We start from the raw sequence: 27,759 nt of genomic DNA, 5'->3' as shown, positions 1-27,759 counted from the left end.
AATGAGCTCCATTTTCTATTATTAAGAAATTTCAACTTCCCTCCAGGTCTGAAAATGATTACACACACACATGCACACATACCATGAAACAACACTTTCAGGCCTGGGGGAGGTTCTGTCACTTTAAATCTTCAAATTTCTTTCCTTGGAGAACTTATGGCTCATTCTCCAAGCAATGGGGAAACTCAGAAAGCAGTTTAAATCCCAACTACTCTTCCCTCCCCACAGCTTCAAGCCCAAGCTTATTTATTTATTTATTTAGCTAGCTGATCAAACATCAGTTCAATTCAATTCCACATGTTATTAGATGCACACCTAAGAATTTATTTTTTAACAGACATTACATCAAAGTAATCAAGTCCAATTACCTAGGTCTTCCCATTCAGTCAGGCTTTAATCGCTTTGGGGAAGAAACTCAGGTAGAATTTATCTTCAGTTCATCTGATGGTGGCCAGAAAATCAGCAAACTTGTTACAAAATCTAAATGAAAACTGTCTTCTAGAGGCCAGGTTTCGAGTAGGTTGGCCAGATAAATGTGCAGAGGGTTTTTACATGCACACACAAGGCTACACTCTCCTTCTCCCCCAAAAGAAAAAATCTTTACTCACCTGAAGAGTAAATCTTCCAGGCCTGAAAAACATGAAAACAAGGTTCCCTCCCCCACAGAAAAGGCATTGTTGGGGGATTAAGGGTAAGGGAGGGGCTTGGGGCTGGGTGGGTAGAAAGCTTGCAGGCAGAGTAAAAAAAAAGGTAAAATCATCAGTTACTAAACAGATAAACTGGTAACATTTATGGGGATATCACAGATGCAAAATGGGGTCTGGATTCACATGCTTCAGGAAGGAAATAAACAGGTAAAATCATTTAAACACACGATAGAAGCAAGGATGAAACTTTTCCTGTAAATGAACTTAAAACATTTCCTGGGTTGTTACTTTAAGGCAAAGGGATGGAAGGAAGGAAAAAAAACCTTATCTGTACTCTTTTTTTGGGGGGGGGGGGAAACAAACTGAGCGAAGGCTATTTCTGCCAGTTTAGACCTTGAGGGTGCACAAAGACTTAGTCACACATTTACACAAGAACAAGGAGAAAATAAGAAGGGAAAAACAGAACTCTCAGGTTTTCACATCCTACATTCCTAGCACAAATATGTCAAATTAGGGAAGGCACAAATCTTAACAAACAAACCACGTGGTTACATAGAAGACAAAGAGACAAAGAGACAGGAGAAAAAAAAGAAACCTCAACATTTTTCCCTTTTCTTTTAAGTACCTTTATGTAGCCAAATTAGTTTTCCTGTATTATCACAGAACAACAGAAACAACAACAAAAATTTAAACTTTAGAGAATTAAAATTTAAAGGTACTCACCTTCTTTCCAGGCAGCCTTTGAGCTCAAACTCAAAACCCCTTTAAAACCTAGATCCAATGGTTAAGGCCAAGATAAAGTCCACCCTCAGACTCAATGGGGTCTGTGCCAGCATGGGAGGCTTACCTGGGCCATATCCATTTGTTAGGCTAGCTTGGAGTCCCATCTGTGGGTCGCCAATTGTTGAGAGAAATGTCCTTCTGGGTTCAGCTCCAAGTGGGGAAGAAGACACTGGAGACATGGAGGCTGCTTGGAAAGATGGTTTACTGTTGGACAGGACCACATGGCTTGAGCCCTGACCAGAAAAGGTGATCACATGTTTCAATATTGATGGAGAAGAAGAGAGAAGGGAAGAGGAAGGGGCTTGCTAGGCCTTTTTGATAAGTAAACGCCATGTTGTTAAAACGCCCAGAGGGGCTCGGGGTTCCTCATGGAAGTAGGTGCCCAATTTTATCCATAAGGAGAGCTTTAAAGACCCCTTTTTCCGGGTAGATTGGACAATGATTTTAGACATCAGTCAATAAGTCAATTAAATGCTTTTGAGGGGAAAACGGGAAGCGACTTGCCCATCGCTTGAATAATTACACTAGAAAATTTAGATATCCCGAAGCTCATGAAGGTGCGCTTCCTGTTCTTTCGAGAAACCCGATCCCATACTCACGAATTGAGAGGGTGCTCCGTTCGCAGACGGCCGGCCCTGGGTGCGAGGCTTTTCCCGGCCGAGGGTGAGATGAGATGGGCAGCACAGATCATCACGTCGGGGTCACCAGATGCGATTTCTCCGCGGGTGGTTCATGAAGCCAATGAGGAAAGAAGACTCGGACACGAATTTCCTTCGGGACGAAACCGACCCAGAACGAAGTCTGGGGGTCCTTTTTTATTGAGCATACACAAGGGAGGGGTGGATTCACATAGCCAATGGGGACCAATCATGATTGTGCAAGTTTACAGTATATGGTAACTCATTTACTCTCATGTAGACTCGAAGAACACTCATAGTCAATAAACCTTTTATCATCATGCAAACATCCAATGCTTAATTAATGTTTGAGAGTTAAACAGTTGTAACCCCTGATTTAATCAACGCTTAGTTACAAGTCTGTGGTTGCTGATCTGCTTAGTGTTAAGGGTACTGATTTAATCAACGCTTGGAGTTGGACAGTTTGTCTTACTGATCTAATCATATGGCCAATTATTGCTTTTAGTTTACTGATTTAATCATATGGTTAATTATTGCTTCTGTTCTATACGTGTTACAGTATGGCAGATGCATACCTGCACGTATATCGCAACACCTGATGCCTTAGCCACTACACCAATTTGGCAATAAAATAATCAACTTACACTGGTATAATTCCAGGCTGTTTCTCTTGATTCTGCCCTTAAAATACACCCCAAAGCAGTGTGAACATAACTCCTTGCTGTCACTTAGTAGCTGTCTGGATTTTTGCAGCAGGGAGCTGAAACTCTGCAATGTGTGCAATCATATACTTGCCAAGGCTTAATCTTGCTTTAAATAGGGAGAATAGTGCCACCACCCTACATTTCTAAAGACTGAGATGCAATCTGAGCTAGATCCAATATTTCCCTCAATTTAACATATCGATCTAATGAACTTGGTGCCAAACATGTATATGGATTTGGAGATGGCTCAAATGTAGCACTTGATTCAACCAGTTCCATCACCTTTGAGCATCCGATTTAATTATTGGCAATCTTCTAGGCTTGCATTTGGAACTCTACTACAGAATCCCTGTGTAATATCCATGTATGCAGGATTTCCCAGGTGAGGCCAAAAAAGCCTAAGACCCCACTCAGTAAGGCAGATCAGTATTATTATCCCAAGATGGCACATGGAAGGAATTATATAGTTGAGAAACTTCCTAGAGGCCACTGAACTCTAGGCAGGTTACTGGAAAATTGACCCCCCCCTCTTTTTTTGTTGTTGTTCAAAACTTGTCTTGACTGATGCGCCCCTTCCTGGATCGGGATGATCTGTGCACAGTCACTCATGCCCTTGTCCTTTCTCGCCTGGACTACTATAACGCTCTCTACATGGGGCTGCCCTTGAAGAGCACCCGGAGGCTTCAACTGGTCCAGAATGTGGCTGTGCAGGTTATCATGGGGGCACCTAGGTGCTCCCATGTTACACCCCTTTTAGGCAGCCTGCACTGGTTGCCGGTTGTCTTCCGGGTGTGATTCAAGGTACTAATTATGACCTTTAAAGCACTCCATGGCTTAGGCCCAGGGTACCTGCAAAACCACCAGTGGTGGGTTTCAAAAATTGTTCAAACCTACTCTGTGGGTGTGGCCTCCTTTGTGGGAGTGGCTTGATGCCCATGTGACCGGATATGAAGATGCCGACGACACTTGTCAGAACCACCTTAAATTACCTCACAACAGCACTGGCATGCATAAGAACGTGATGTAAACTTGTTTTTTAAAAGGCATCTTTGGTTTGCGTTAAAACAACTTCAACACACGCAATGTTCTGATTGTACCACAAACGCAGTAGTCATCCTTACCTTTCACAGAGGCACTGAGTTTTATAAATATGAGCATGATAGTGTAGAATAATCATATCCAAGAACCAGTGGTGGGTTTCAAAAATTTTTGGAACCTCTTCTGTAGGTGTGGCCTGCTTTCCAGGTCCACTGATGGAACCTCTTCTAACCGGTTCGGTAGATTTGATGAACTGGTTCTACCGAATAGATGCAAAATGGTAGGAACCCACCTCTGGAGACCACCTACTGCCACCGGTAGCCTCCCACCATCCAGTGCGATCCCACAGGTTTGGCCTCCTCAGGGTGCCGTCAGCCAGACAGTGTCGGCTAGGGACCCCCAGGGGGAGAGCCTTCTCTGCGGGAGCGCCTTCCCTCTGGAATGAGCTGCCCCCGGAGCTTTGTATAATCCCCAACCTCCGGTCCTTCCGACATGCCCTAAAAAGTTGGCTTTTCCAGCAAGCCAGCCTGGCCTGAACAAAACAAAATAAATTATTGATCATTGTTAATTTTAATTGGGTTTGTTTGGGATATTCTATTTAATTCTTTTTAACTTTTGTAATATGTGGGTTTTTTTAATGTTGTATGCTGCCCTGAGTCCTTGGGAGAAGGGCGGCATATAAATCTAATAAACAAAACAAAACAAAACAATTATATTAACCTATAGCAGGGCTGTCAAAATCCTGTCATGCACTGGCCACGCCCATGCCCAATTTAGCAAAAGAGGGGAAAGTCCTGATACATCACAGGACACCTCTGTGACGATGTGAGTTTGACACCCCTGAGTTTGACACTATAACAATTTTTCAATTGATATAATGGTACGTGGGAAAGACTGAGAAGATAAGGGCACCTAGGGCATGGTCAGATAGGAGAGTGCATAGTTCACAACCTGATACCCCTCCCACTATCTAGTGGTGGGCTATGCAGCCTCTTATCTAACTGTTTCCAGAGTCTCTTGACCTTGTCTCTTGTGGTCTTTACATTACAATCTGAGGATGGTTGTTTGTTTAAAACTTAATGATTAACAATCCACACTGTGGCAAAGTTTATAATTCATTTCATATCTTTAGTTTTTATAGCGTTTCACAGGTATTAACCCATGAGAATAGGTTGCATCAGTGCTGAGCAAAGATAGAACAGCTGAAAGGAATGGAGAAGTCGAGAAGCTTTGGGAAAGGCTGATAAAGATTTGGAGGGTTAATCATCTGCCAATAGGAGTTAGGCACTGCCTCCACTTTGTCACCCTCTCAAGCCTTCAGCTGATCCCTGGATCACATGCTGGACTTTACTGTTGCTTTCCAGCCTGATCCTTTCGGGCACACTTCACTGCAGCTCAGCCATGGCCAAGGCAGCTCCACGCACTGTGCTGATCACCGGCTGCTCTTCAGGCATCGGACTGTGCATGGCTGTGCAACTAGCACGGGATCCAGGAAGGCGATTTCATGGTGAGATCAGGGCATCTGGAAGGGGGTGGGATAACTGAGATGTGACACTCAGAGGAGTGGACACTCTGGTCTTTCTAGATGGGGTTAAGTTAAAAGAAAAGTGAGATGAAAGACATGAATCTAGAATCCGAAAGGGATTCTAGAACCAGCGGTGAGGGTGATAGCTAATTGCAGAATTAGAAGAATGCAACCTGGCCCTATCAGTTCCCTTGACTCTGTCTTACACAGGATTCTGTGTAACATCTGGTCTGTCTCCCCAATACCCATCATGGCACCTTTGCATCCAGTCAGCTTTTAACTCTTCCTTGTCAACTCAGCCCAAAATTATCCCAAAGTCAGGAGGCCACTTGAATCCCAATATTATATTCTGTGGACTTTCGGGTTTTGCATCCTTGCCTTTGGGCCTACTTTGCATGCTGTTGACTCTCCAGCTTTATGGGCTGCATCCCCTTCATTCCCCCTCTCTTCCCCTTGTCTCCATCCTGTCAGACTAACTGCTCTTTGCTCAACAAACTGGCTGGGTGTGTATGCAAAGACTATCTCCAAAGGCTACTTGTGTAACCAAGCTCAGGTGACAGGAGACTCAGGAATGGTGAGAATGTCAATCAACGCCAACAATTCTCTCTCCTCCAACCTTCCATTCCAATTCTGCCTTTCTTTCTCCATTTGCCATAGGAGGTGGCCTTTTAGCAAAAAAAAAAAAAAGTGCTATTGACAAGTAACTAGGTGATCACAGACACACCAAGTTCAATGGGCATCAGAGATAAACGGCTAGAAGCCTAACACAAGGATTTCTTAGGGAAGTTACATTTGTACCTTACGTACCCCGAAAGCGTGCAGTGATAGAAAAGTTGAATGCATAACAACAGAGAGCATGCTGGATAGAAGTACATGCCATCTGGACTAATGTCTCAGGGATTTCATGGAAGGGCTATTTTTTTAATAAGAAAATAACTACTGATGAATTATTTTATTATTTATTTATTGTTATTTTCCACATTATTTTTATAACTCAAGGTGGGGTACATACGCCTTCCTCCTCCTATTTTCCCCACAATAAACACCCTGTGAGATGGGCTGGGCTGAAAGGCATCCAGGTAGCTTTCCTGCCTAAAATGGGATTAGAACTCACAGCCTCTTGGTTTCTAGCCTGCTGGCTTAACCACTAGACAAAACTACCAATCCTCTATAATTGTTATATGAGTCTTTATTAAGATGCTTAGTAATTTTCACAGCTTATACCCCCATTATATGCACAAGGGATATTACAGTACTGGCATTATGTGGAGTCAGCATGTGATATCCACACATTCACACAAACTTATAGACAAAATTCATTTCTGGGCTTGCTTCCCAAAGCCAAGCAACCTTCTGAAGCCCTCACATAATCACAAATACCATTGCCAGAGGAATTTAGAATTTCCCATTAATCTTTTTTTTTTCTCTCTCTCTCTCTCATTTACATTCCCCTGGCAGATAATCCATTTCTGTTCCATTAAATTATATGGGAGGAGATGTTAGTTCTTTTGTAATGAGAAAAAGAAAGGGGAAGGGGGCTTAATGGGATATCGAAGAGGCAAGTTATTGGTTGGGTGCATGAATAAGAGTGAAAGGTAATGTCAGAGAAAAGGCAGTAAAAGAAGGCTTATTGTAATATTTAAAGCCATTTTTCTTCAGCTATGGGAACTAGAGACTAAATTCTTTTTTTTTTAAAGGAGCCTTAGAATGATAGGATCCTGTTGTGTGATAATAAATCAGAATCTACATTTTGGAATTGGGTACGTTGTGAAGACTAGACTACAAAATTATAAAATAACTATTATTTAAAATCCAGAGGGAATGTAAATCAAGACATATACAATTAATCTTGCTTCCAGAGGGACTCACTGACTGACTCTAGGCATTGAGTCTAATCAGCCTCACCTTTTACTATCAACACGGAATGGGAGCATAACATATTTGGTTAAACTGTGGCTCTTTTTAACTCATCTGTGCTTAGCAACTCCTAGAAAAACACCAGAAGTATCCCAGAAAGACATTGAAAATGGAGACTAGGAAAGGTGCTTCAGTTGCCACCTGTAGCCGAAGGATGATATCCTATCCTTGCTTTGTCCTTTTTTTTCTTGAAAGATAGATGCCCTGCCTGGCTGCTTGCAGATAGCTATCCTTTCTGGTTTCCCAAAATGCATCTTCAGCCTAGATGAATGGGCCCAAGAACTCCCTGTAAAGAAAGAAATTACTACTTTCCAGTTATTCAGTTATTTTTCAATTAAATACTTAAAAATTCAAAGCAAAGGAGACATAAGCAGATACACTGGGTCTTATTTACAGTCGGTATCCCCCCCTCTCTCTCTCCTGCAAGTAAATCATGTACAGAAAGTATTTTTTTCATAATTTCTTATCCATGAATATATAGTTGAACAGATTTGCTTATAATTATTGTCTCAAAAGAGGGCATGCCGATAAATTTATGCAGAAAATCTGGAGAAACAGGAGGGAGGGAGGAAGAATGGATCTCATACTGCCCATACTCTTTCACAACAAATTATCTCTCCTCTGCCTACAAGACACACACATACACCACATGTACAGAGTTCACCCTCAAAGAGGAGATTAGACATAGAGGGATTTGGCATCATGGCCCTTAAGAAGCTTTCACAGCATGAATCCTCAATTACCCTGCTGAACCCTGGCCAAGAGCCAGCATCCCCTCTTTTGAGCAGCCTTTCTGGACTTTGGATGGCTGATACAGTCTGTTGCACAACAGAAGAGACTGTCTGGGAGGGAGAGCTTTTCAAATACCAGCATCCCAGCCTTTCACTCCTTGTATAACAGATTAACAGAGTTGGAAAGGACCTTGTAGGCCATCCAACTCCCCCTCAAGCAGGAGATCCTACACCATTTCTGACAAAGGCAGTCCAATCTCTTCTTGAAAGTCTCAAGTGATGAAGCCCCCACAACTTCCGAAGGCAACTTCTGTTCCATTGGTTGATTGTTCCCACTGTCAGAAAGTCCCTCCTTATTTCTAGGTTGAATCTCTCCTTGATCAGTTTCCATCCACTATTCCTTGTCTGGCCTTCAGGTGCTTTGGAAATTAGCTTGACCCCCTCCTTTCTCTGGCAGTCCCTCAAATATAGGAAGACTGCTATCATGTCTCCTCTGGTCCTTCTCTTCACTAGACTAGCCATGCCCAGTTCCTGTAACCGTTCATCGTATCTTTTAGTCTCCAGTCCCCTAATCATCCTGGCTGCTCTCCTCTGCACATTTTCTACTGTAGCTTCCAGTTCTTTTTGCTATCTCCCCAAGAAAGTATTGAGGAGGTGTAATTTACAATACTGTACTCAGATGGATTATTACAGGTAGTCCTCAGCTTACAACCACAATTGAGCCCAAAGTTTGTTTTTAAATGAGACATTTGTTCAGCGAGCTTTGCTTCATTTTTACAACATTTCTTGCCAGAGTTGTTAAGTGAATCACCCTATCTATTAAGTTAGTTAAGTGAATCTGGCTTCCCCATTGACTTTGCTTGTCAGAAGGTCACAAAAGATGATCACGTGACCCCGGGATACTGGCACCATCATAAATATGAACCAGCTGCCAATCATCTAAATTTTATTCATGTGACCCTGGGGATGCTGCAAAAGTCATAACTATGAAAAATGATCATAAATCACATTTTTTCAGTGCCGTTGTAACTTTGAATGGTCACTAAACAAACTGTTGTAAGTCAAGGATTATCTGCATTTGTAATAATTGAAACTCTCTTTTCCACTTCCAAATACCAAGACAGTGTAGTTTGTAAACTTTGTATCCTGGCAAGTAGGCAAGTAGAAAGACAGAAAACAGACAGACACACAATCTCAGTCAACTTTTTTAGTCAAAACTATATAACTACAGAGACCTAAGAAAATAACTAATGCTGCACTTCATGCATGTTTTCAAGTCAAAGATAAACCGGGTTCCAGGTTTCCAGTGCAATGGCTAATATACACAAGGGTACTGGGACAATTTTTTTCATTATCACCACCACTTCTACTATGTTCAAGTTATTTTAGATTTTTAACAGAGTTGAAAGGGACCTTGTAGGGCATCTAGCCCAACCCTACCTCTCAAGCAGGAGACCCTACACCACTTCTGACAAATGAAAATACAATCTCTTCTTGAAAATCTCAAGTGAGGAAGCCCCCACAACTTCCGAAGGCAACTTCTGTTCCATTGGTTGATTGTTCTCACTGTCAGAAAGTCCCTCCTTATTTCTAGGTTGAATCTCTCCTTGTTCAGTTTCCATCCATTATTCCTTGTCTGGCCTTCAGGTGCTTTGGAAAATAGCTTGACCCCCTCCTCTCTGTGGCAGCCCCTCCAATATTGGAAGGCTGCTATCATGTCTCCCCTGGTCCTTCTCTTCACTAGGTTAACCATGCCCAGTCCCTGCAAACGTTCATTGTAGGTTTTAGTCTCCAGTCCTCTTAATCATCCTGGTTGCTTTCTGCTGCACTTTCTCTAGAGTCTCAACATCTTTTTTATAGTGTAGTGACCAAAAATGTATGCAGTACTCTAGGTGTGGTCTTATTAGGGCTTTATAGAGTGATATTAGTACCTCACTTGACCTTCCTTGTGTAAAAGTTTCTTGTCGTCCACTTTTTAGCGTCTCAGCCTCCCCCATCCATAGGATGAGCAAGTTGTGTTTAATCTCTTTCTTCCTTCTAGTCATTGCCACAATGCGTGACCTGCGCAAAAAGGACAAGCTGGAGGCAGCAGCGGGGGACACACTCAACCAGACCCTCACCATTCAGCGCCTGGATGTCTGTAGTGATGAATCTGTAGCTGAATGCATTAACAGCCTTCCTGAGAAACAGCTGGATGTGTTAGGTAGGTGATCTGGAAGGAAGGTTTCCTAAAGAGGCTGCGGGTGGCTCACATTTATGATACAAAGCTAAGGGGGATTGTACTTGATAATAAATTATTCTGATGCATGCAAGTTCCATAATTTCAGCATGACTGTGCTACAGCTATGTGTTTCGTATGCTCTGTGTGTGAAGGGCTAATATGTCACAACTATACTGATGATCAGAAATACAATCTGTAGATCAACAGGTTGAGAAAGGTTGTTCTAAATCAGTCTTTCTCAACCTGAGCAACTGTAAGGTATGTGGACTTCAACTCCAGTGGTGGGATTCAGCCGGTTCGCACCACTTCAGGAGAACCGGTTAACTTTTCTGAGCAGTTTGGTGAACTGGTTGTTGGAAGAAATCATTAGGGCAGAGAACCGGTTGTTCAATTATTTGAATCCCAACACTGTTCAACTCCCAGAATTCCCCACACAGTATGCGTTCTGGGAGTTGAAGTCCCCACCTCTTAAAGTTGCTCAGGTTGAGAAAGATTGCTTTGAGCATTACACCACTTCTCACGAGGAAGGAAAGCTGGGGCGGGTTCTGCCCCAAATTCCTTCAAACTAAACAGCATCCCCAAATGTTTATTTGATGGGTTTTGCATTTCTGTCTTTCATAATCATAGCTCAAACTCAAATCCTGGAGCTTTCCTTATTGGGCTTGAGTGAAGGGAGTGCTGGATTGGAAATTTCATAATTCCCCCTTCCTCTAAGGCTAAGCCTGATCTCTAATTCTTGTTCTCCCCTTCTGTCCTTGAGAATTGGCCTCTTCCCAGGGTCACTTGAGCCTTTTGGCTCCAAGGTGAGATGGAAGTGGTGTTAGATAACATGGTTACATATGGTCTGTTACATATTTCTGACAATTTATTCCAAGTTTTTTACATATTCACTATGTGATATACAGTAGAGGGCCCAGAATCCTGTAATAACTTTAAAACAGATGTTTCCAAAGATTTTTTTTTCTTCACCTGCTTTTCGGGATTGTGATGGTTTATGGCCAAGACAATATTAACTTTCCAAATACACAAAGCAGATTTTATTGCGTGCATTACAAGCAAACAAATTGCCAAATTCCAACTGAGTTCCACACTGGGAGCAAACTCTTGAGATACAATGCGTGCATTAAATTACTAGCATTGCATATTTCCAATTGACTGTAGGAATTAATGTCTTTGGGCGTCAGAATTAAAGCCATATTTTTTTACCACCAATCAACATAGATTGTACATAAAGTTGATCCAAAGTATGCTCATCCCGACACCCAAATTACTGCACGTAAAATCGTTCACAGGACGCCCTAAAAAACAAAGAAAGAAAAAGAGTAGGGGTTCTGGAATTTTTTTATTTTTTCACATAATACATTTTTATTAGTTTATCAACGTATAAAATGCAAAGGGAAATTTTAAATACTAGTACAACCTCAACTTTTTACTTTTACACAACAGGATACACTGGCCATTTCTATAGCAACAAACCTATCTAATCAGCAAAAACAAAATCAAAGTTTCATATATATATATATATATATAAAATGTTATGTTTGTGCTGATAAATAAATAAAGGGAGAGTAGTATAGATCTATTTCAAGCTATTTAGCTCTCATCAGCTAGCCATACCCTTGCTGGGAATCAAACCTGTGCTCTATTGCCTCTTAGGCAGATGTGTTAACCATTGAGCTACAGAGCTCGACTCCTTATCAGCCAGGCCAGGGTGAAAGGTATATATATATATTTGCAAGCCCAAATCAATTTTCAAATAGAAACATTATTAAAATGTATTCTCTTCTTTGGATAAGAGTGTCAATTTAACCATGTCTGCTTCTCTTTTCTCCTTGGTTCTGGAATTCTTTCAAAAACCTGTATTACATGGTTGAAGGCTATTTCTTTCTGTTTAATATAGTTAAACATGTGTTTGTGTGCATGTGCATATTTCTGTACCCCCCCCCCCTTAACTAGTTCTATGTGCTTTTGTCTGCATGTTCTCAGGGAAACCCAGGGAGAATAACACGTGTTCCATAGTGAGGTGAAGAAGGGAGCGGGCTTCGAAAGGCGCTGTCAGCAACATTCCAAATCAGTGTCTAATTACATCTCCTATATGGATAGTTTTTCTGGATTTTTTTTTCCTCTACAATTCCCACCTTGAACTTATTTTCAAATATTAATTTGATTTGATGAGTTTTGTACCATGATCATTAAGTGAGCCTGGTTTTCCTTTTAACTTTGCCCGTTGGAAGCCACCTGGGAAGTCACAAAGGGCAGTCACAAATATGTACTATTTGCCAAGTGCCCTGTTGTAGCCTCAATACTATTCCAGTTTGTTTTTCAAGGTATGCACACAAGTAGGATTTCAACATGATGTTGTGGCCCACCAGTGACCAGCAGACCTGGCAGCAGACCCGGACAGTGAGGAGGTTGGGGAGGAGCATGGGCCAGTCCTGGAGGCTGGTGAAGGGCTCTGCGTTGGAGGCAGAGATGAGGCCGAGGCGTCAGGTGTCTATGGAGGTGGACAACAGTGAGGCAGAGGAACAGCTGGAGCCTGTTCCCAGTGTGCTTATGCACAGAGCTGCCAGAAGAAAAGAACAACTCAGAAATCAGGGTAGACTTGGGAGTGACTTTACTCCCAAGTCACAGGTGGAAGGTGATTGGCCCTTCCCAAAGGAAATAAAAGAGGGGCGAAAGGGGAGTGGGCTTTTGCAGGAAACCATTCTTTCAGTGGTTAGATTCATTTCAGGAGTGTGAAGCTTTGTCCATGAATCTCAGAGACTCTGTGCCCAGTCTTTCCTTGCACAGCACCTCATTTGGAAAATACTTACATGGCAGCTTTCCAAGATAGATAAGGTCTGTGTTCATAAATATTCCTTTGAAAGGCTATTTTCCAGGCCTTGATGAATGTGAATGAGAGGAATTCACATTCGTTTAATACAAGGGGTTTTGTCAGAACCAGGACTCTGCCTCATACTTTTTGGGGAAGCTTTGGTCAGAACATGCCCAAATTGTGATCGCACAACTATGGTGAGGGTCATAAGTGTGAAGACTGATTGTAAGTCATTTTTTTCAGTGCTGTAGTAACTATGAAAATGGTCATTAGTTGAGGACTACCTGTAAAAAACAATGATGGACCACAAGTCCCAACATCCAACATGGCCAATGCAGATTGCACTCCAATGTATCTACAAGGTTTTGGCCTGGAAAGGCCTAAAACACTCGATTCTCTACAAACAGCATACGGCCCATGGTTAGATTGCAGACCAGAGGGACAGAATCAGCCATGAATTGAGGGAGGGAAAAAGCATTGGCATGCTCTTTCTTAAACTCCTGGAGGAAAATCAGGAAATATATCCACTTTAAAAAAAAAAAAAAACTCAATTACCTACTAAATTAACTGAAATAAATCTCTCCTCTTCTTTGGGGGAATGTCTAGGCAATTCTCATTTTGGTTTTTTAAATTAGTTTTTATTCAATGTTGCATGGTTGACATTTTCCATTATTTTAAAAGAAACCTAATTTAAAAACAGACATACTTCTTTCAAATGAGGTAAAAATGTGTCTAGAGGAAAAAAAGAGACGTGGGTGGGAGGATTTCAATTATATTCCAAATCCAGACACGGAGATATGAAAATTCCCATTGTGAAGTGAAAAAAATATGTTTTCATCTTTCTAGATGTATAATTTGTAGAAACATTTAGAATTGACTTTCGGGAAGGTATGAGAAATCCAGGTAGGTAGGTAGGCAAGAGGGAGGGAGGGAGAGAGGAAAGGAAGGAAGGAAGGAAGGAAGGAAGGAAGGAAGGAAGGAAGGATTAGAGGGATTTAGAGAAGAGATTACACAGCCCACTGATAAAACAACGTCAGAAAGATAGTCAAAATAACCCCATTTTGATTTTGTTAGTATAACATGGAGCAGAAAGAATTTTTAAGACTTAATATTAATGTTAGTATGCCCTACAGCAGTGGTAGCCAACCTGGTCCCTTACCGCCCACTAATGGGCATTCCAGCTTTCATGGTGGGCGGTAGGCGTTTGCTGTAACTCTGCTTTATAAATTTTATAAAGTATTTATTTATTTATTTATTTATTTATTTATTTATTTATTTATTTATTTATTTATTTGTCTTGTATGCTGCCCACTCCCGGAGGACTCCGGGCAGCTCACAAAAGACAAGGGAAAGAGGGGAACGAGACAAAGACAACATATTAAAAACAAAACCAACATTCACAATTTCCGTGGAGGTAGATGCTTCTCAGCTCCCCCCAGCCTGCTGGAACAGCCAGGACTTGGTGGCTTTGCGGAAGGCCGGGAGGGTACTAAGGGTCCGGATCTCAACAGGGAGCTCGTTCCAGAGGGCCGGAGCTGCAACAGAGAAGGCCCACCCCCAGGGAGTCGCCAGCCGACATTGGCTGGCAGATGGAATCCGGAGGAGACCTAACCTGTGCGATCTAAAGTAAAGTTACTTCCCTACTTTATAAATCACCATTACTGTGGAACCGGTGGGCGGTTAGAAAATTTTACTACTAACAGAGTTACAAAAGTGGGCAGTAGGTATAAAAATGTTGACTACCCCTGCCCTATAGCAATAAAGAAGCATTTATGGAATCTCTGCAATGTAACTTCTTGACCTACATATCTCAAAGGGCTGAGTATTTCAGTCTTCACCCAGCGCTCTGGCCATGCCTGTGATAACAAGTCTTCTGTTGCATTGGCTAAGAGCCCAACCACTGAGTGGCTCCCACATAGCAGTCTCTTTGCTTTCCCTTGAGAGACTCCGGTCCTTAGTGGCGACACCTGTGAGCTTTGGTTTCAAAATGTCCCGCGACAATCCTATTGAAGAAAACCACCCTTTTCCTAGGAATAGCAGATCCATCCTTCTTACAAAAGGAATGAGAACTGTTGCTGGAACACTTGCAAGAAGGAGGAAAACAGGGATCCAGGGCCCAGGGCAGAAACAAAATGGCGGTCTCCATAGAGGACATTGCTGCAGGGGGTGCAAGAAACTAGAGTTATGACGGATTAGTAAGAGGTTAATGTTTTAAACTGTGGGATTTGTGTTTCTCAGTGAACAATGCTGGTGTGGGGCTCATTGGACCCCTGGAAACCATCACCATCGATGCCATGAAGCATATCTTTGAGACCAACTTCTTTGGTGCCATCCGCATGATCAAGGCTGTGCTCCCTGCAATGAAGCAGCGCCAGAAAGGGCATATTGTGGTCATCAGCAGTGTGATGGGATTGCAAGGTATGAACCGTACTCCTGGCTGGAGGGGGGGAGCGGAGTGGGGGAGGTAGAGAAGAAGCAGAGCCCTTATTCTAAATCAATGCCTTTAAAAAGCCTTGTCCTAGCTCTCTAGACTTTATGGGTATAAAGATTATTATGGATATACAGATTTCATGGCCTCTTGTGAGATCGTATTCCTAACCTCACATCCCAACTTTCAACATCAAAGACAGAGTACATTCATTAAAAATATTCGGAACAACTCCAATGTTCACATTTGCATCTCATCTAATATTGGCGAATGACGCTCTGCATGTGTCGAGATAATGCACAATTCTGGCTTTACTATAAGTCTCCTTCTGTCCCTCATTAACTACTTACATAGGTGGTAATGTATAGCTCCCATTTCAGTGTCTCGGTGCCCAACCAGCCAATAAGTCCTCACATTTCTGAGTGCAAAATTCTCGTTTAACAATCTCCCCGTTTTAGCAATAGCAATAGCAGTAGATTTATATACCGCTTCATAGGCCTTTCAGGCCTCTCTAAGCGGTTTACAGAGAGTCAGCATATTGCCCCCAACAATCTGGCTCCTCATTTTACCCACCTTGGAAGGATGGAAGACTGAGTCAACCCTGAGCCGGTGAGATTTGAACCGCTGAACTGCTGATCTAGCAGTAGCCTGCAGTGCTGCATTTAACCACTGCGCCACCTTGGCTCTTATACCTATTGGACTTCAGCCTTCTAATTTCCCTCCATACAGACTTAGCACATTGAATGGAAGTAGAAGTCCATCACTTCTGGAAGACTGATTTTTAAACAATTCAGTGGAATCCTAACATGCTACAAAACAAAGCACCAACTTCAAGGTTCATCTTGATTTCCGAGGATGCCGCTGAATTCTATATTGATTTCAGAGGCACTCTGATTTTTAAAAAAAACAACTCATGATGGCTGAAAATTAGTTCTTTGTCTAAATATGGACCCATTTCTCTCAAAATAAAATGGCAAATCAAAGTACTCTGGAAATTATAGGGGCCCTACCTCCCATTTAGGGCAGGGGTGAAATTCAGCAGGTTCTGGAGAACCGGTAGCAGAAATTTTGAGTAGTTTGGAGAACCAGCAAATACTACCTATGGCTGATCCCAGAGTAGGGTGGGAATGGAGATTTTGCAATATCCTTCCCCCAGGAATGGGGATTTTGCAATATCCTTCCCTTGCCACACCCACAGAACCAGTAGTCAAAACATTTGAACTTCACCACTGATTTAGGGGACGTGGTGGCTCAGTGGCTAAGACGCTGAGCTTGTCCATCAGAAACGTTGGCAGCTCGGTGGTTCGAATCCTTAGCGCCACGTAACAGAGTGAGCTCTTACTACTTGTCCCAGCTTCTGCCAACCTAGCATTTTGAAAGCATGTAAAAATGCAAGTAGAAAAATAGGGACCTTAGATGGGAAGGGAACAGCGTTCCATGCGCCTTCGGCGTTTAGTCATGCCAGCCACATGACCATAGACAGTGCTGGCTCTTCAGCTTTGAAACGGAGGTGAGCACCACCCCCTAGAGTTGGGAACGGTTAGCACATATGTGCGAGGGGAACCTTTACCTCCCATTTGCCTTTGGTAAAAAGATACTTAGTAACCAGCTGCTCCCATCATTTTCTGAGCAGGCCCATGACATTTTTTCAATTCCTTCCACTTTTCTAAAGCGATGAAAGACCTTTGAAAAATATAAGAATAGATGGAAGAAACCCAAAAAACTTACACCCCCTTCTGCTTCTTTGCAGGTATCCCTTTCAATGATGTCTACGCTGCCTCCAAGTTTGCCATTGAGGGTTTCTGTGAAAGCCTTGCTGTGCAGCTCCTCAAATTCAATATCTTGTGAGTGAAATGGAACCAACTTAGTCTCTTCGAAGAAGGGGGTGGCAATCAAAAATAGGAGCTGGGGACAGGGGAAGGGGGATGTCAACAAGATCCTGGAGGGCAGGGAGAGTTGCAGGGGCCTCCTAACCTCTGTCCCCCTAGAGCAGTGATGGGCAACCTTTTTGGCGTGGTGTGTCAAAAATCGGCAAAAAATCGAGCTTAACTCGCGTTGTGTGTCACTTCGACAAAAACATAATTTTGCGCAATTTATAGTTGCTGCTAATGGCGCTCACAGTTCCCGTTGGCACTCCGCTGTTCCCTGCTGTGGTGCGGTCGTAACCGACAGTCCCAGGAGTAGACTCTCTGTGCCGGCCTGACTGGAGAGAGGCGCGCACTGTTCCCGCGCTCCTCTCCTGCGGGTCCTCCCTCGCCGCGCTGATGACATGTGTGCGCACGGCACGCACGCCTTACCAGCAGCCCCTGGGCTCAGAAAGGGGCGGCAGCGATACAGTAAGTGAGTGTGGGCGGGGGAGATCACACGTCCCGCCCCCCCCCCCGTTCCTCCAGCACAGATTCTTTCATCCTCGGCAGCCGTGCAGGAGCCGAGGATGAATCGCATGAAATCCTGTGCGTGTCACCCCAAATGGCTACGTGTGTCAGCACTGACACGCGTGTCATAGGTTCGCCATCACTGCCCTAGAGCAAGAGTGTCAAACTTGATTTCATTGAGGGCCGCATCAGAGTTGTGTTTGACCTCGGAAAGGGGGTGGAGTGGGTGTGGCCAGGGGACATGGCCACCTCAATGCCACTCACGTAGGGGGCGCCTGTGGTGGCCAAACGCTCTGCCAGAGAAAACGGGCTTGCGAGCTTCATTTTCATTTTATTTATTTATTTAGTTTGTCAAACATGTACGAGATAACAGGTATAAGTATAAACATGGACTTCAGCACATGAAATGAGTACAAATAAATGGGGACAGTAGGACAGGGGTGGTAGGCACGCTGGTGCACTTATGCACGCCCCCTTTACTGACCTCTTAGGAATGGTGTGAGTTCCACGGTAGACAGTTAAAGCTGTGGGGGCTACAGGAAGTAACAACAGAGTCAGGTAGAGCATTCTAGGCATTGACCACTCTATTGCTGAAGTCATATTTTTTGGTTGCGATGGCCTCCTTCAACCCTCTGCCCTTGGAAACAGAGCTGGGGAGGGCCACCTGCAGCCCTCCCAAATTTCTGTTTTCACTGGCAGACCAGTCCTTTGCTGTTTCCAGGATCTGCCCCTCCCCCCCCGGGCCTTGAGTTTGACACCCCTGCCCTAGAGTCACTTGGTGCTCTCAGAAGCAGTGATGGAAGCTACTGAGCATCTTCTGAACTGAAGTCAGGTTCCCCATATATAAGCAGATTTGAGAAGGGCGGAGGCTTTGGGCTCTGAATTCAAGGTAGGAGTCCAACTCGGTTTTATTTTCTACTCTAAATACCAAGGGGGAGGGGAAGAATCTTGTACAACATGCAAAGAGGCAATTTAACTTTAGAGTCTTTTATCAGAACCCGTCTCCAGGCGCTTTACATTACCATAAAGCAAGCATTACAATGGCAACTGCATGATATTTAGCCTCATGTGCATCCAAGTTCTTATATTCATGCTCAGCAATATTTTCAGGTTCAGCAGAAATAGCACAAAAACATAAAATGAAAAAATCAATAAAAGCTCTCGAGATCTCTGGTGATAGGATAGAAATCTTTCAAGGAAAGATATGTTTCTGAAAATTAGTCTTTTTTTTTTAAAAGATGTTTTTGAGGGAGTGGGATGAATTTTGAGGGATGGGGATGAATCATCAAGGGATGACATGTGTTCCTTGTTGCTGTAGGTAAACATAGGTAGCAAGGGTGGGTTTCAACCGGTTCACGGCGGTCCCTGCGAACCGGTTGGTTGGCGAACCCGGAAGTAAGTAACTTCCGGGAACGGCGAAGGCCCACCCGCCCGCCCGCGCTCCTTACCCGGTTTTGACGAGTTCTGCGCTTCCACGCATGCGCAGGACGCATACAGCACCTGCGCGATCCTCCAGGAGCAGCTGGAGCATCGCACAGACGCTAGTACACACACGTGCGCCATGCACGTGCACGCGTGCACGAGGACGCCGCCGGCCCCGTTCCAACCGAACCGGTTGGAACAGGGCGAGAAACCCACCCCTGATAGGTAGATACACTACCCACTATTCGTAAAAGAAATTGGACCCACACCTCTATTTTTATACTCTCAAATATAAGCAAAGGAGATGATTTGCTTATTTCAGGCCATCAGATATTAAACCATTCAATGTTCCTAACTCGTAGTATTAGCAATACTTGACACTTTAAAATTGGTTAGGATGCCAGTTCTGACGCTGACATTCCATAGCTGATATTCCTAATACAGTACATATTTCTTAAAAATAGCTAAGGAAGCTAATAGATGATTTAACCAATAATGTAATTGAAAATTAAACAGCCTTAAGTGCAACCTATAAAATAGCATCAGGAAACACGCTAGCACCGATTAGCACCTTCTAAACAGCACAAAACAGGATTAATACCGCAACAACCAAGGCACTGTGAACATTTTCTTTTTAGTAAGTCTTCGCCATTCAGCAAAATATGATAACCAAGGAGGGTTTTTACAGCTGTGGAAAATCCTGTTTCTCCCTGGCTAAAGACAATTGGAACATTTTAGAACTCCCCTAGCTTTGAGCATACGCCAGGGATACACAATGTGAGGCCCTAACAAAGTCCTAAGGCAGGGGTCAGCAACCTGCAGCTCTGGAGCCGCATGTGGCCCCTTTCATCCCCCTACTGCGGCTCCCTCTCACCAGTCAGCTCCACAATTGAAGCCACACTAGGAGGAGTCTCCATGGTGGGGGAACCGGACTTCTGGTCGACTCCAGAATTGAATGGGGGTTTCTGGTTAGGATTTCTGTGGCTCTTTGAGTGTTTAAGGTTGCTGATCCCTGTCCTAAGAAAAAGGGGAAGAACTTGTCAACATGGGAGCCATGACTATGTAGTTGGTCCCACCCTTTTTACAGCATACTGTACATAAAAATGGAGCAAGGATTTGATTACCTACTTGTGATTGTCTTCTTGGCGTATTTAATCCCACCCGCATGGGCACCCCTGTACTCATTCTTTCCAATGGACAGTTCCAAGTAGCAATATAGCCCTCATATAGCAGACATATCACAGCATCCAGATGCCAACCTTTCAAGGGAGGCCAAGTCAAGAAACAGAGATGCCAAGAATTCCAGGAAAGTTCTTCATTTTAGTCAGGTGGGCTTTATTTTGTCCTGGTGCCTTTAAGTCCTACTTCTGGCCACAGAGGTGTCTACGGTTTTCTTGGCAACTTTCTCAGAACTGCAGGTAGTCCTTGATTTACACTCCAAAGTTCGGTTGCTAAGTGAAACATTGAACTCGGCCCAATTTTACAGAGTTTCTTGCCACAGTTGTTAAGTGAATCGCAGCAGGTTGTTAGGTTGGTGACATGGTTGTTAAGCAAATCTGGCTTCCCCATTGACTTTGCTTGTCAGAAGACTGCAAAAGGATCACATCACCCCCAGGACACTGAAACTGTCATAAATATGAGTCAGTTGCCAAGTGTCTGAATTTTGATCATGTGACCATGGGGATACCACAACCATCACTTAACAGTCAGTTAAGTGTGGAAAACAGTCATAACTTGCTTTTTTCAGTGCCTGTTGTAACTTTGGTCACTAAACTAATTGTTGTAAGTGGAAGGCTACCTGTAGTTTGCCCTCCCCTCATTCCTAAGGCTGAGAGAGAGAGAGAGAGACTGGCCTACAGTCACTCAACTGGCTTCATTTGTCCCTTGGTTTCCAGCCTTTAACCACCATCCTCAACTGGCTTCCAATGTAGTAAGATAGTGTGATAAAATTTTAAAAGCCTGTTCAAGTTTCCCTCTGCCCCATCTTACTGTTAAACAAATTCAAGACTATTTTGACTTCACATCTTGTGGTTCCCTCTCCTCATTACTGTGTAAGGTTTCAATAAAGGGGAATATTTGTTTGAATGGGCCAACTAGCCACAGTCAACTCAGCATGGCCAATTTGCCATGGCCAACTCACAGCAGCCAATGGACAACTTGCCATGGCCAACGCGCCACGGGACAATTTAACAATTCTATTTACTGTATTTTCCGGACTATAAGACGCACCATGATTTTGAAGTGGTAAATTTTTTAAAAAAGTTTTTGCACACTGCAAACCTCCCCAAACCTCTGAATGCCTCGTTTCTTGCAAAAAAAGGGGGGGCATGCAGACCTTTGAGAAGCTTGTAGAGTGCTCCTGGGGGTTGGAGGGAGGCAAAAATGAGCAAAAAATGACCCACTTTTTGAAAAAATGGGCTGGTTTTTGCAAAAATGTGGGGGGCATACAGAGGCTTTGGGAAGCTTGTAGAGTGCTCCTGGGGCTGAGGGGGGGAAAATGAGCAAAACCAGCCCATTTTTTTCACATTTTTGCACTCCCCAGCTCCCAGGAGCACTTTGCAAGCTTCCCAAACTCTCTGCACATCCATTTTTGCAAAAGTGGTGCTGTTTGAGAATGCCAAAAATGCTGTATTCAGACGCACCCAGATTTTCACCCTCTTTTTTGAGGGAAAAAGGTGCGTCTTATACTCTGAAAAATATGGTAATTATTTAAAATGAATTTAAAAATATTTTAATTTTTGCCATTCACATTTCATTCTGTCCCTCCTTTTTCATCTTCTCTTTAATGATTCTATTGCACCATTTCTTTGATATTAGTGTAAGCCTTGTCCTGCAGTGAGTTGTCCTGTAGCAAGTTGGCCGTGGAGAATTGTCATAGACCCAATTTTTGCAGCTCAGGATTGAAATGAGGGGGTCCCTTGGTGCTCTCTGAGGTTGCTTGTGTAAGGTTTCCTGCAAGAGCCCTGCAATAGCTCACTTATTTCTTCCCAAAGATCAGCTCTAAATTGTTACACCAAGCATTCTTGAATCTCAGCTCTAGGAAACCCAGGATAAATTCCATAATTCCTGCTCCCCAGATGTGTTGCACTTCCCAGGATTCCTTGCTTTGACCACGTTAGCTAGGAATTCTGGGATTAGTAGTCTGAAGAGAGCAAAGATAGGGAAAAACTGACATGCTAAAGCTAGCAAAATCCCACTCTCTCACAAGATAAGATATATACATTCTGCATACCATCTCGTAAGTAAACATTAGTTATGCAGATTGCTCCATGGATCATAAAACTCATGAATTATCATCCCCCCAAATCTGGTGGATTTAACATCTGCACTGTAAATCCTGGTAGTATACACAATGTGCCTTGAAACAAGACGGTGTTGGATGTTTTAAGTATGAAAAACAAAGTTTGCACTGCCTTTGCAAGCCAACATTTGTTCATAATTTAAAAACGAAAATCTGTGCTTTAATTAAATTCAGAGTCGCCATATTTCTTTTTCACATCCAAAGCCAAAGCTGGAAGAATTGGAGACGATGTAGTAAAGCACAAACGTTGGCATGAGTATTTGTTATGAGTCTAAGGGAGTCATTTGGGGTTAAGCCTGTTGCAGCCGGCAAGAAAAATAAAGCTGAGAAAACATTGGTCTTAATTACTATTATTAAAATGCCATGTTCTAAATCTGAATTTCAAAACATTATCAATGTGTGAAGGGGAAAAAAAGAAAACAACCCTCCCAAGGAGGTGTATATACAGTATTTCTGGCACAAACCAGCTAAAACAAACAAGGGAGAGTTAACTCTTATACACCGAGCCAGTAATCAATGGCTGAGCTAGTTGGGGATAATAGTTGTTGTCCAGCACATTGGAAGTCAGTGAGTTGGGGGATGATTGTACAATCATGCAAATCTACATTACTATAGCCACAATACTCTTATTCATGCTATGTATTGGCCATAATCAGATATCTCATCAACCTGGAATTATTCAGAACTCTGGCTCAGTATGAATGAGCCGTAGCCTGGTGCATTGTTGTTAAATTAAGCCCATTTGATTCCTCCAGCCAGCCAGAACCGCTAAGAAACTTGGGCTCTCCTTTCGGGCTTTAACATGATATCTGGCCTGGGACAAACCAAACCACAGGTCTCGTTTCCATCCTAAGAAGTCAAAATCAAAAGCCAAAAACAAACCAATAGACTAGAATGAGCAATTATGAGGGCAAAAAGCAGGTGTCAACTTCAGAAGCAAGTAGGCTGGGACTGAAAGAATAGGGCAATTGAGTGGCAGTCTAGGTGGTAGGCAAGGCTCTAGTCATCCAGAAATCCGCAGGTCTGCAAACCTGGGGCCAGATTGACCATCCAGCGTTGTCCTCTAAAGCTAGCTGTGATCAGGAGTTGTTGGATTAACCTGGACTCATCTGTAGTTCCTTCATCCAGAGAGACAGTACCTTTAGGTTCCCAAGACACATCTCCTGGATCTTGAACATACGATGAATTTAACCCAAATCCTTACAATGTTTACTAAGGATAACAGAGCATTATCTGGAGGCATCCCCTTCCACCCCTCCTTTCTGAGAAAAAGTCCTTCTGAAGGAACACAGCTTTAGGAAAATATTTGCAAGTAAGGAAAACAAATTTTCATGGGGGAGGGAAAGGGTTTGTCTCAGAACAAAACAGGATGTACCCAGTTGTCCAAAAAATGTTGTTTCATAGATATTCACCAGGAAATTCCACGCCCGTTCATGCTTTATTAGTCCATTATGTGCTTTTGATAAATTAATAATAATTCAAAGACTCATTGGATTCCATGTATGTCTGTTAATAAAAGACATCCAGAGGTTTTCGGTAGATCATGGCCCTTGCAACAATGGCAATGGACTCACTTTGCAATAAAATGAGACAGAATGATCCAAATGTCTTGTGAAAAAGATACAACAGCGAAGAGCCTCACTGAAGAGGTCACCTAGAATGATAACTCAAGAGGAAGAATGGGACAGATCAATGATGACAAACCTTATTTGCTCTGGGTGCCAAAAGCGCTTGCTCGCATACCCACCCCCATAATTTAATGCACCCCATGCCGTGCCCCCTGTGCATATGTGCGTGACATCCACCACCACCCACACGCATGTGTGCACAGCTTTTTTGGAGCCTGGGGAGGTCAAAAACTACTCCACTCCCCCCCCCGGAGGCCAGAAACGGCCCATTTTCTGACTTCCAGTGGGCCCGGGAGGTCCATTTTTCTCCATCCCCATGCTCCAGAGGCTTTCTAGAAGCCTGGGGTGGGTGAAACACGGCCCAACCCACAAACTGGAAGTTCAGGAACGGACTTCCAGGTTGCCCATTGGGCCATTTTTCACCTTCCAGAGCAGCCATCACTGTTCTGGATAAATAATTTTTATACAAGTTAAGAGCTTTGGAAGTCCACGAAGAAAATAGGCCTTTCATGGGAAGGGTTTCCAGGGGTGAGGGTGGGGGGCGGAGAACAGGGGAAAGGGCTGGTCCATCTGTGAAAATAATATATTGGCCAATTCTGATGTGATGGCCTCTGGGCCCAAATGCTAACTGCTTTTTGGGATGTTTTTCCTATATAGCATTTCTATGGTAGAGCCCGGCCCTATAAATACTGAATTCGAGATGAAGCTGATGGAGGAAGTGGGCAAGTCTCAGTTTCCAGGAGTTGACGCTACCACTGTGCACTGCTTCAAGGACATCTACCTGCCAGCCTCACATGAAATATTCACCACCATGGGCCAGTCCCCTGAGTCTGTGGCTAAGGTAAGGAACATTCACCCAAGTAATGTGAGGAGCCTACAGAAGGAAAGTTCTTCTAGATCAGGGATCTCCAAACCCTAACCCTGGCTGAGGAATTCTGGGAGTTGAAGTCCAGAAGTCTTAATGTTGCCAAGTTTGGAGACCCCTGATCTAGAAGAACTTTCCTTCTGTAGGCCCATCACATCACTTAAAGAGATCCCTGTTCTAAATAGATGAGATCTTGTTTATGAAGTTCTGTTGCCATCATACAAAACAGAATCCATCCTCTTCCAGTGATTGGTATTGACATCAGTTTCTCCCTTCCCATTTTTATCTGCCCACCCAGTTATCCATCTAGTATTCCATGAATAGTTGCAGTAGGTGAGCAAACAGCAAGCTGCCTCTAATCAACTTTTTGCCTGATCTTTCTGAATGACCTGCCCAGACTCTTATGTCTCACCCCACGTTCATGTCTGTTTTGATTGGCTCAGGCTCTCCAAGGGCTCAGCCAAATGATATCTTTCTTAGTCCTATTAACCTAAGACCTTTTCAATTAGAAATTCAAGGGACTATCCTGGATATATCACAATATGCTCTATACCTTTGAGCTTTGGCTTTCTGATTCCAGAAGAGAAAATGCAAATTTTAAGTCAATCTCACAATCCAGGAATCATGGTTCTAACCAAGGGTGAAATCCAGCAGGTTCTGGAGAACCGATAGCAGAAATTTTCAGTAGTTCGGAGAACCGGCAAATGCTACCTTTGGCTGGCCCCAGAGTGGAGAGGGAATGGAGATTTTGCAGTATCCTTCCCCTGGAATGTGGTGTGAGTGGAGATTTTGCAGTATCCTTTCCCTGGAATGTGAAGTGAGTGGAGATTTTGCAGTATCCTTCCCCTGGAATGTGGTGTGAGTGGAGATTTTGCAGTATCCTTCCCCTGGAATGCGGTGTGAGTGGAGATTTTGCAGTATCCTTCCCCTGCCAGGCCCACCAAGCCATGCCCACCAAGCCACACCCACAGAACCAGTAGTAAAAAATAAATGAATTTCACCACTGGTTCTAACAGCAAAGAGGAAGCAGTAAAAAGGATGTCCATGAAAAAGAATCTGCTCCACTGGGGGATAGTTTCGATGATAAAGCGGAGTAGAAATGATTTAATTGAATACTTTTTCAAAATATCTCAACCCATCAATCTCTTTCCATTTTGCCTTTCAACAGACTGTGGTCAATATCATTGCAAAAGAACGCCCACCATTCCGGACCCAGACAAACCTTCTGTACACACCATTGGTGGCCCTAAAATACGCCGACACCTCCGGTGAACTGTCCGTCAGTGCCTATTACAACCTACTTTTCCGCTTCACCAGACTTTTCTACATCAGCACAAGCTTCCTCAAATGCATTACATGTCGGTGTTTTCGGCGCCAGATCACACCTACCTGAGACCAAGTGGAGAATGGCCTTGATTGGTGGTGTGCACTCACTCCTCACCTGTCTTGCTAAATTACTACATCTGACCAGATTCATCTATGTGTATAAGAGATTTTATTAGGGACAAACCCATTCTTGCCATAAGGATAGTAAGTCCTGGTGATTGTGTAGTGGGAGGTGGAGATCAAGCAAGTTGATCCAGCAGGTTTATCCCACAACAAAATCAGAAGTCCAAATATCCTACTCATGGGGACAAACACTGGCAAGAACAGAAGCCCACAATTCCATCAAGGTATATTTTTGCAATGGTAAATCCTATCACCTCCAATAAATGCAACTTTTTAACCCAAATAGGAAGGTAAAAGCTATGAATTGCCTTGACTAGAAATCCTGGCCCAGCATTCATGATGTCCTCTATCCTCTTTACCAATTTTGGCATACCCATTTTTAATGACTAAAATGGTCACTGGGATGGGGAATAATTTTTCTCAGATTAACCCCAAATTTAACTTTTCCAAAAGCCAAAATGGCTGGTTGGCAAAATCACTGGATGACATAAGATTGACATTCTCTAGCCCAACTATTTTTATTTTTAAACCTTTGGAAGAGTTTGCAAAGGAGCTGCATTTGCCCATCTCTAGAGTAGAATTTAGCTGACAAAAAGAGTTGCTGATAATGTGCAAAGTTCTTCACTCTATTGCATGTTCACTTGATTCTTATCCTCCTTGGTGATCTATATGGATATAAGGAAAATCGTGCTGCCCTTTTCTCAAACCTCTGTGATTTTATGATTTTTTAAATAGCTTTTATGAGCACAGCCGATACCAATCCTCAAGGGATGTTGCCAATTTTAATATGAGCAACTGTCCATCTTTCTGAGCTTTTATACAACAACAAAGTAGAGAGGTAAGGATGACAAATGTGTCTGATAAACCAGTGGTCACCAACTGGTGGTCCATGAGAAAATTTTGGTGGCCCGCAGAAAAATTATTTGCATTTTTATATTGCACTAAATACTATTTACCTTTTTTAAAAAAAATCATATTAGTGGTTCGCGGGATTTAAAATTATGAATTTAGGGGTCTCTGAGGTCCAAAAGGCGTGGCACGACAAAACCGCGCTACGCAAAATAGCGGAGATTAAATCGCGTCGCTAAAGTCGCGACGTCATCACCGCGCGTCATAACCGCGGGGACAACAGCGCGGCGACAGAAGGCCGTTCTACATACTTCGTTCTTTGCCTCCAAAGGTAGCCCTCCTCCTCCAGCTGACAGCGGCAGTGGGCACGGGGCAAAGCGGACTGCCCAGCAGCAGCAGCCCGCGGGAAGGGTCCAGCTCAGC

At 43.3% G+C, this 27,759-nt stretch overlaps 1 protein-coding gene across 1 annotated transcript; it reads left to right on the top strand.

Moving 5' to 3' along the window:
- The first annotated feature begins 5,135 nt into the window (after window positions 1-5,135).
- On the top strand, window positions 5,136-27,192 carry RDH8 (retinol dehydrogenase 8). The gene is made up of 6 exons (XM_087710658.1): window positions 5,136-5,317; window positions 10,025-10,186; window positions 15,258-15,437; window positions 17,198-17,291; window positions 24,831-25,014; window positions 26,207-27,192. The coding sequence occupies exons 1-6, from the start codon at window positions 5,212-5,214 to the stop codon at window positions 26,429-26,431; spliced, it is 951 nt and encodes a 316-aa protein (XP_087566784.1). The 5' UTR covers window positions 5,136-5,211; the 3' UTR covers window positions 26,432-27,192.
- Window positions 27,193-27,759: the final 567 nt, after the last annotated feature.

This window comes from Thamnophis sirtalis, unplaced genomic scaffold (genome assembly GCF_051295495.1).
Source record: "Thamnophis sirtalis isolate CommonGarterSnake01/CBP01778 unplaced genomic scaffold, rThaSir2_p1.2 scaffold_3, whole genome shotgun sequence".
Taxonomy (NCBI): domain Eukaryota; kingdom Metazoa; phylum Chordata; class Lepidosauria; order Squamata; family Natricidae; genus Thamnophis; species Thamnophis sirtalis.
The sequence above is the reverse complement of the archived record's forward strand: the minus strand, read 5'-3'. Positions and strand labels throughout refer to the sequence as shown.

Excerpts from the sequence above, each read along its gene's own strand:
- RDH8 (XM_087710658.1), top strand. The coding sequence starts at position 5,212 with ATGGCCAAGGCAGCTCCACGCACTGTGCTGATCACCGGCTGCTCTTCA. Across the intron at positions 17,292-24,830 it reads CTCCTCAAATTCAATATCTT|CATTTCTATGGTAGAGCCCG; the intron begins GTGAGTGAAATG and ends TTTCCTATATAG. Across the intron at positions 25,015-26,206 it reads CCCCTGAGTCTGTGGCTAAG|ACTGTGGTCAATATCATTGC; the intron begins GTAAGGAACATT and ends GCCTTTCAACAG.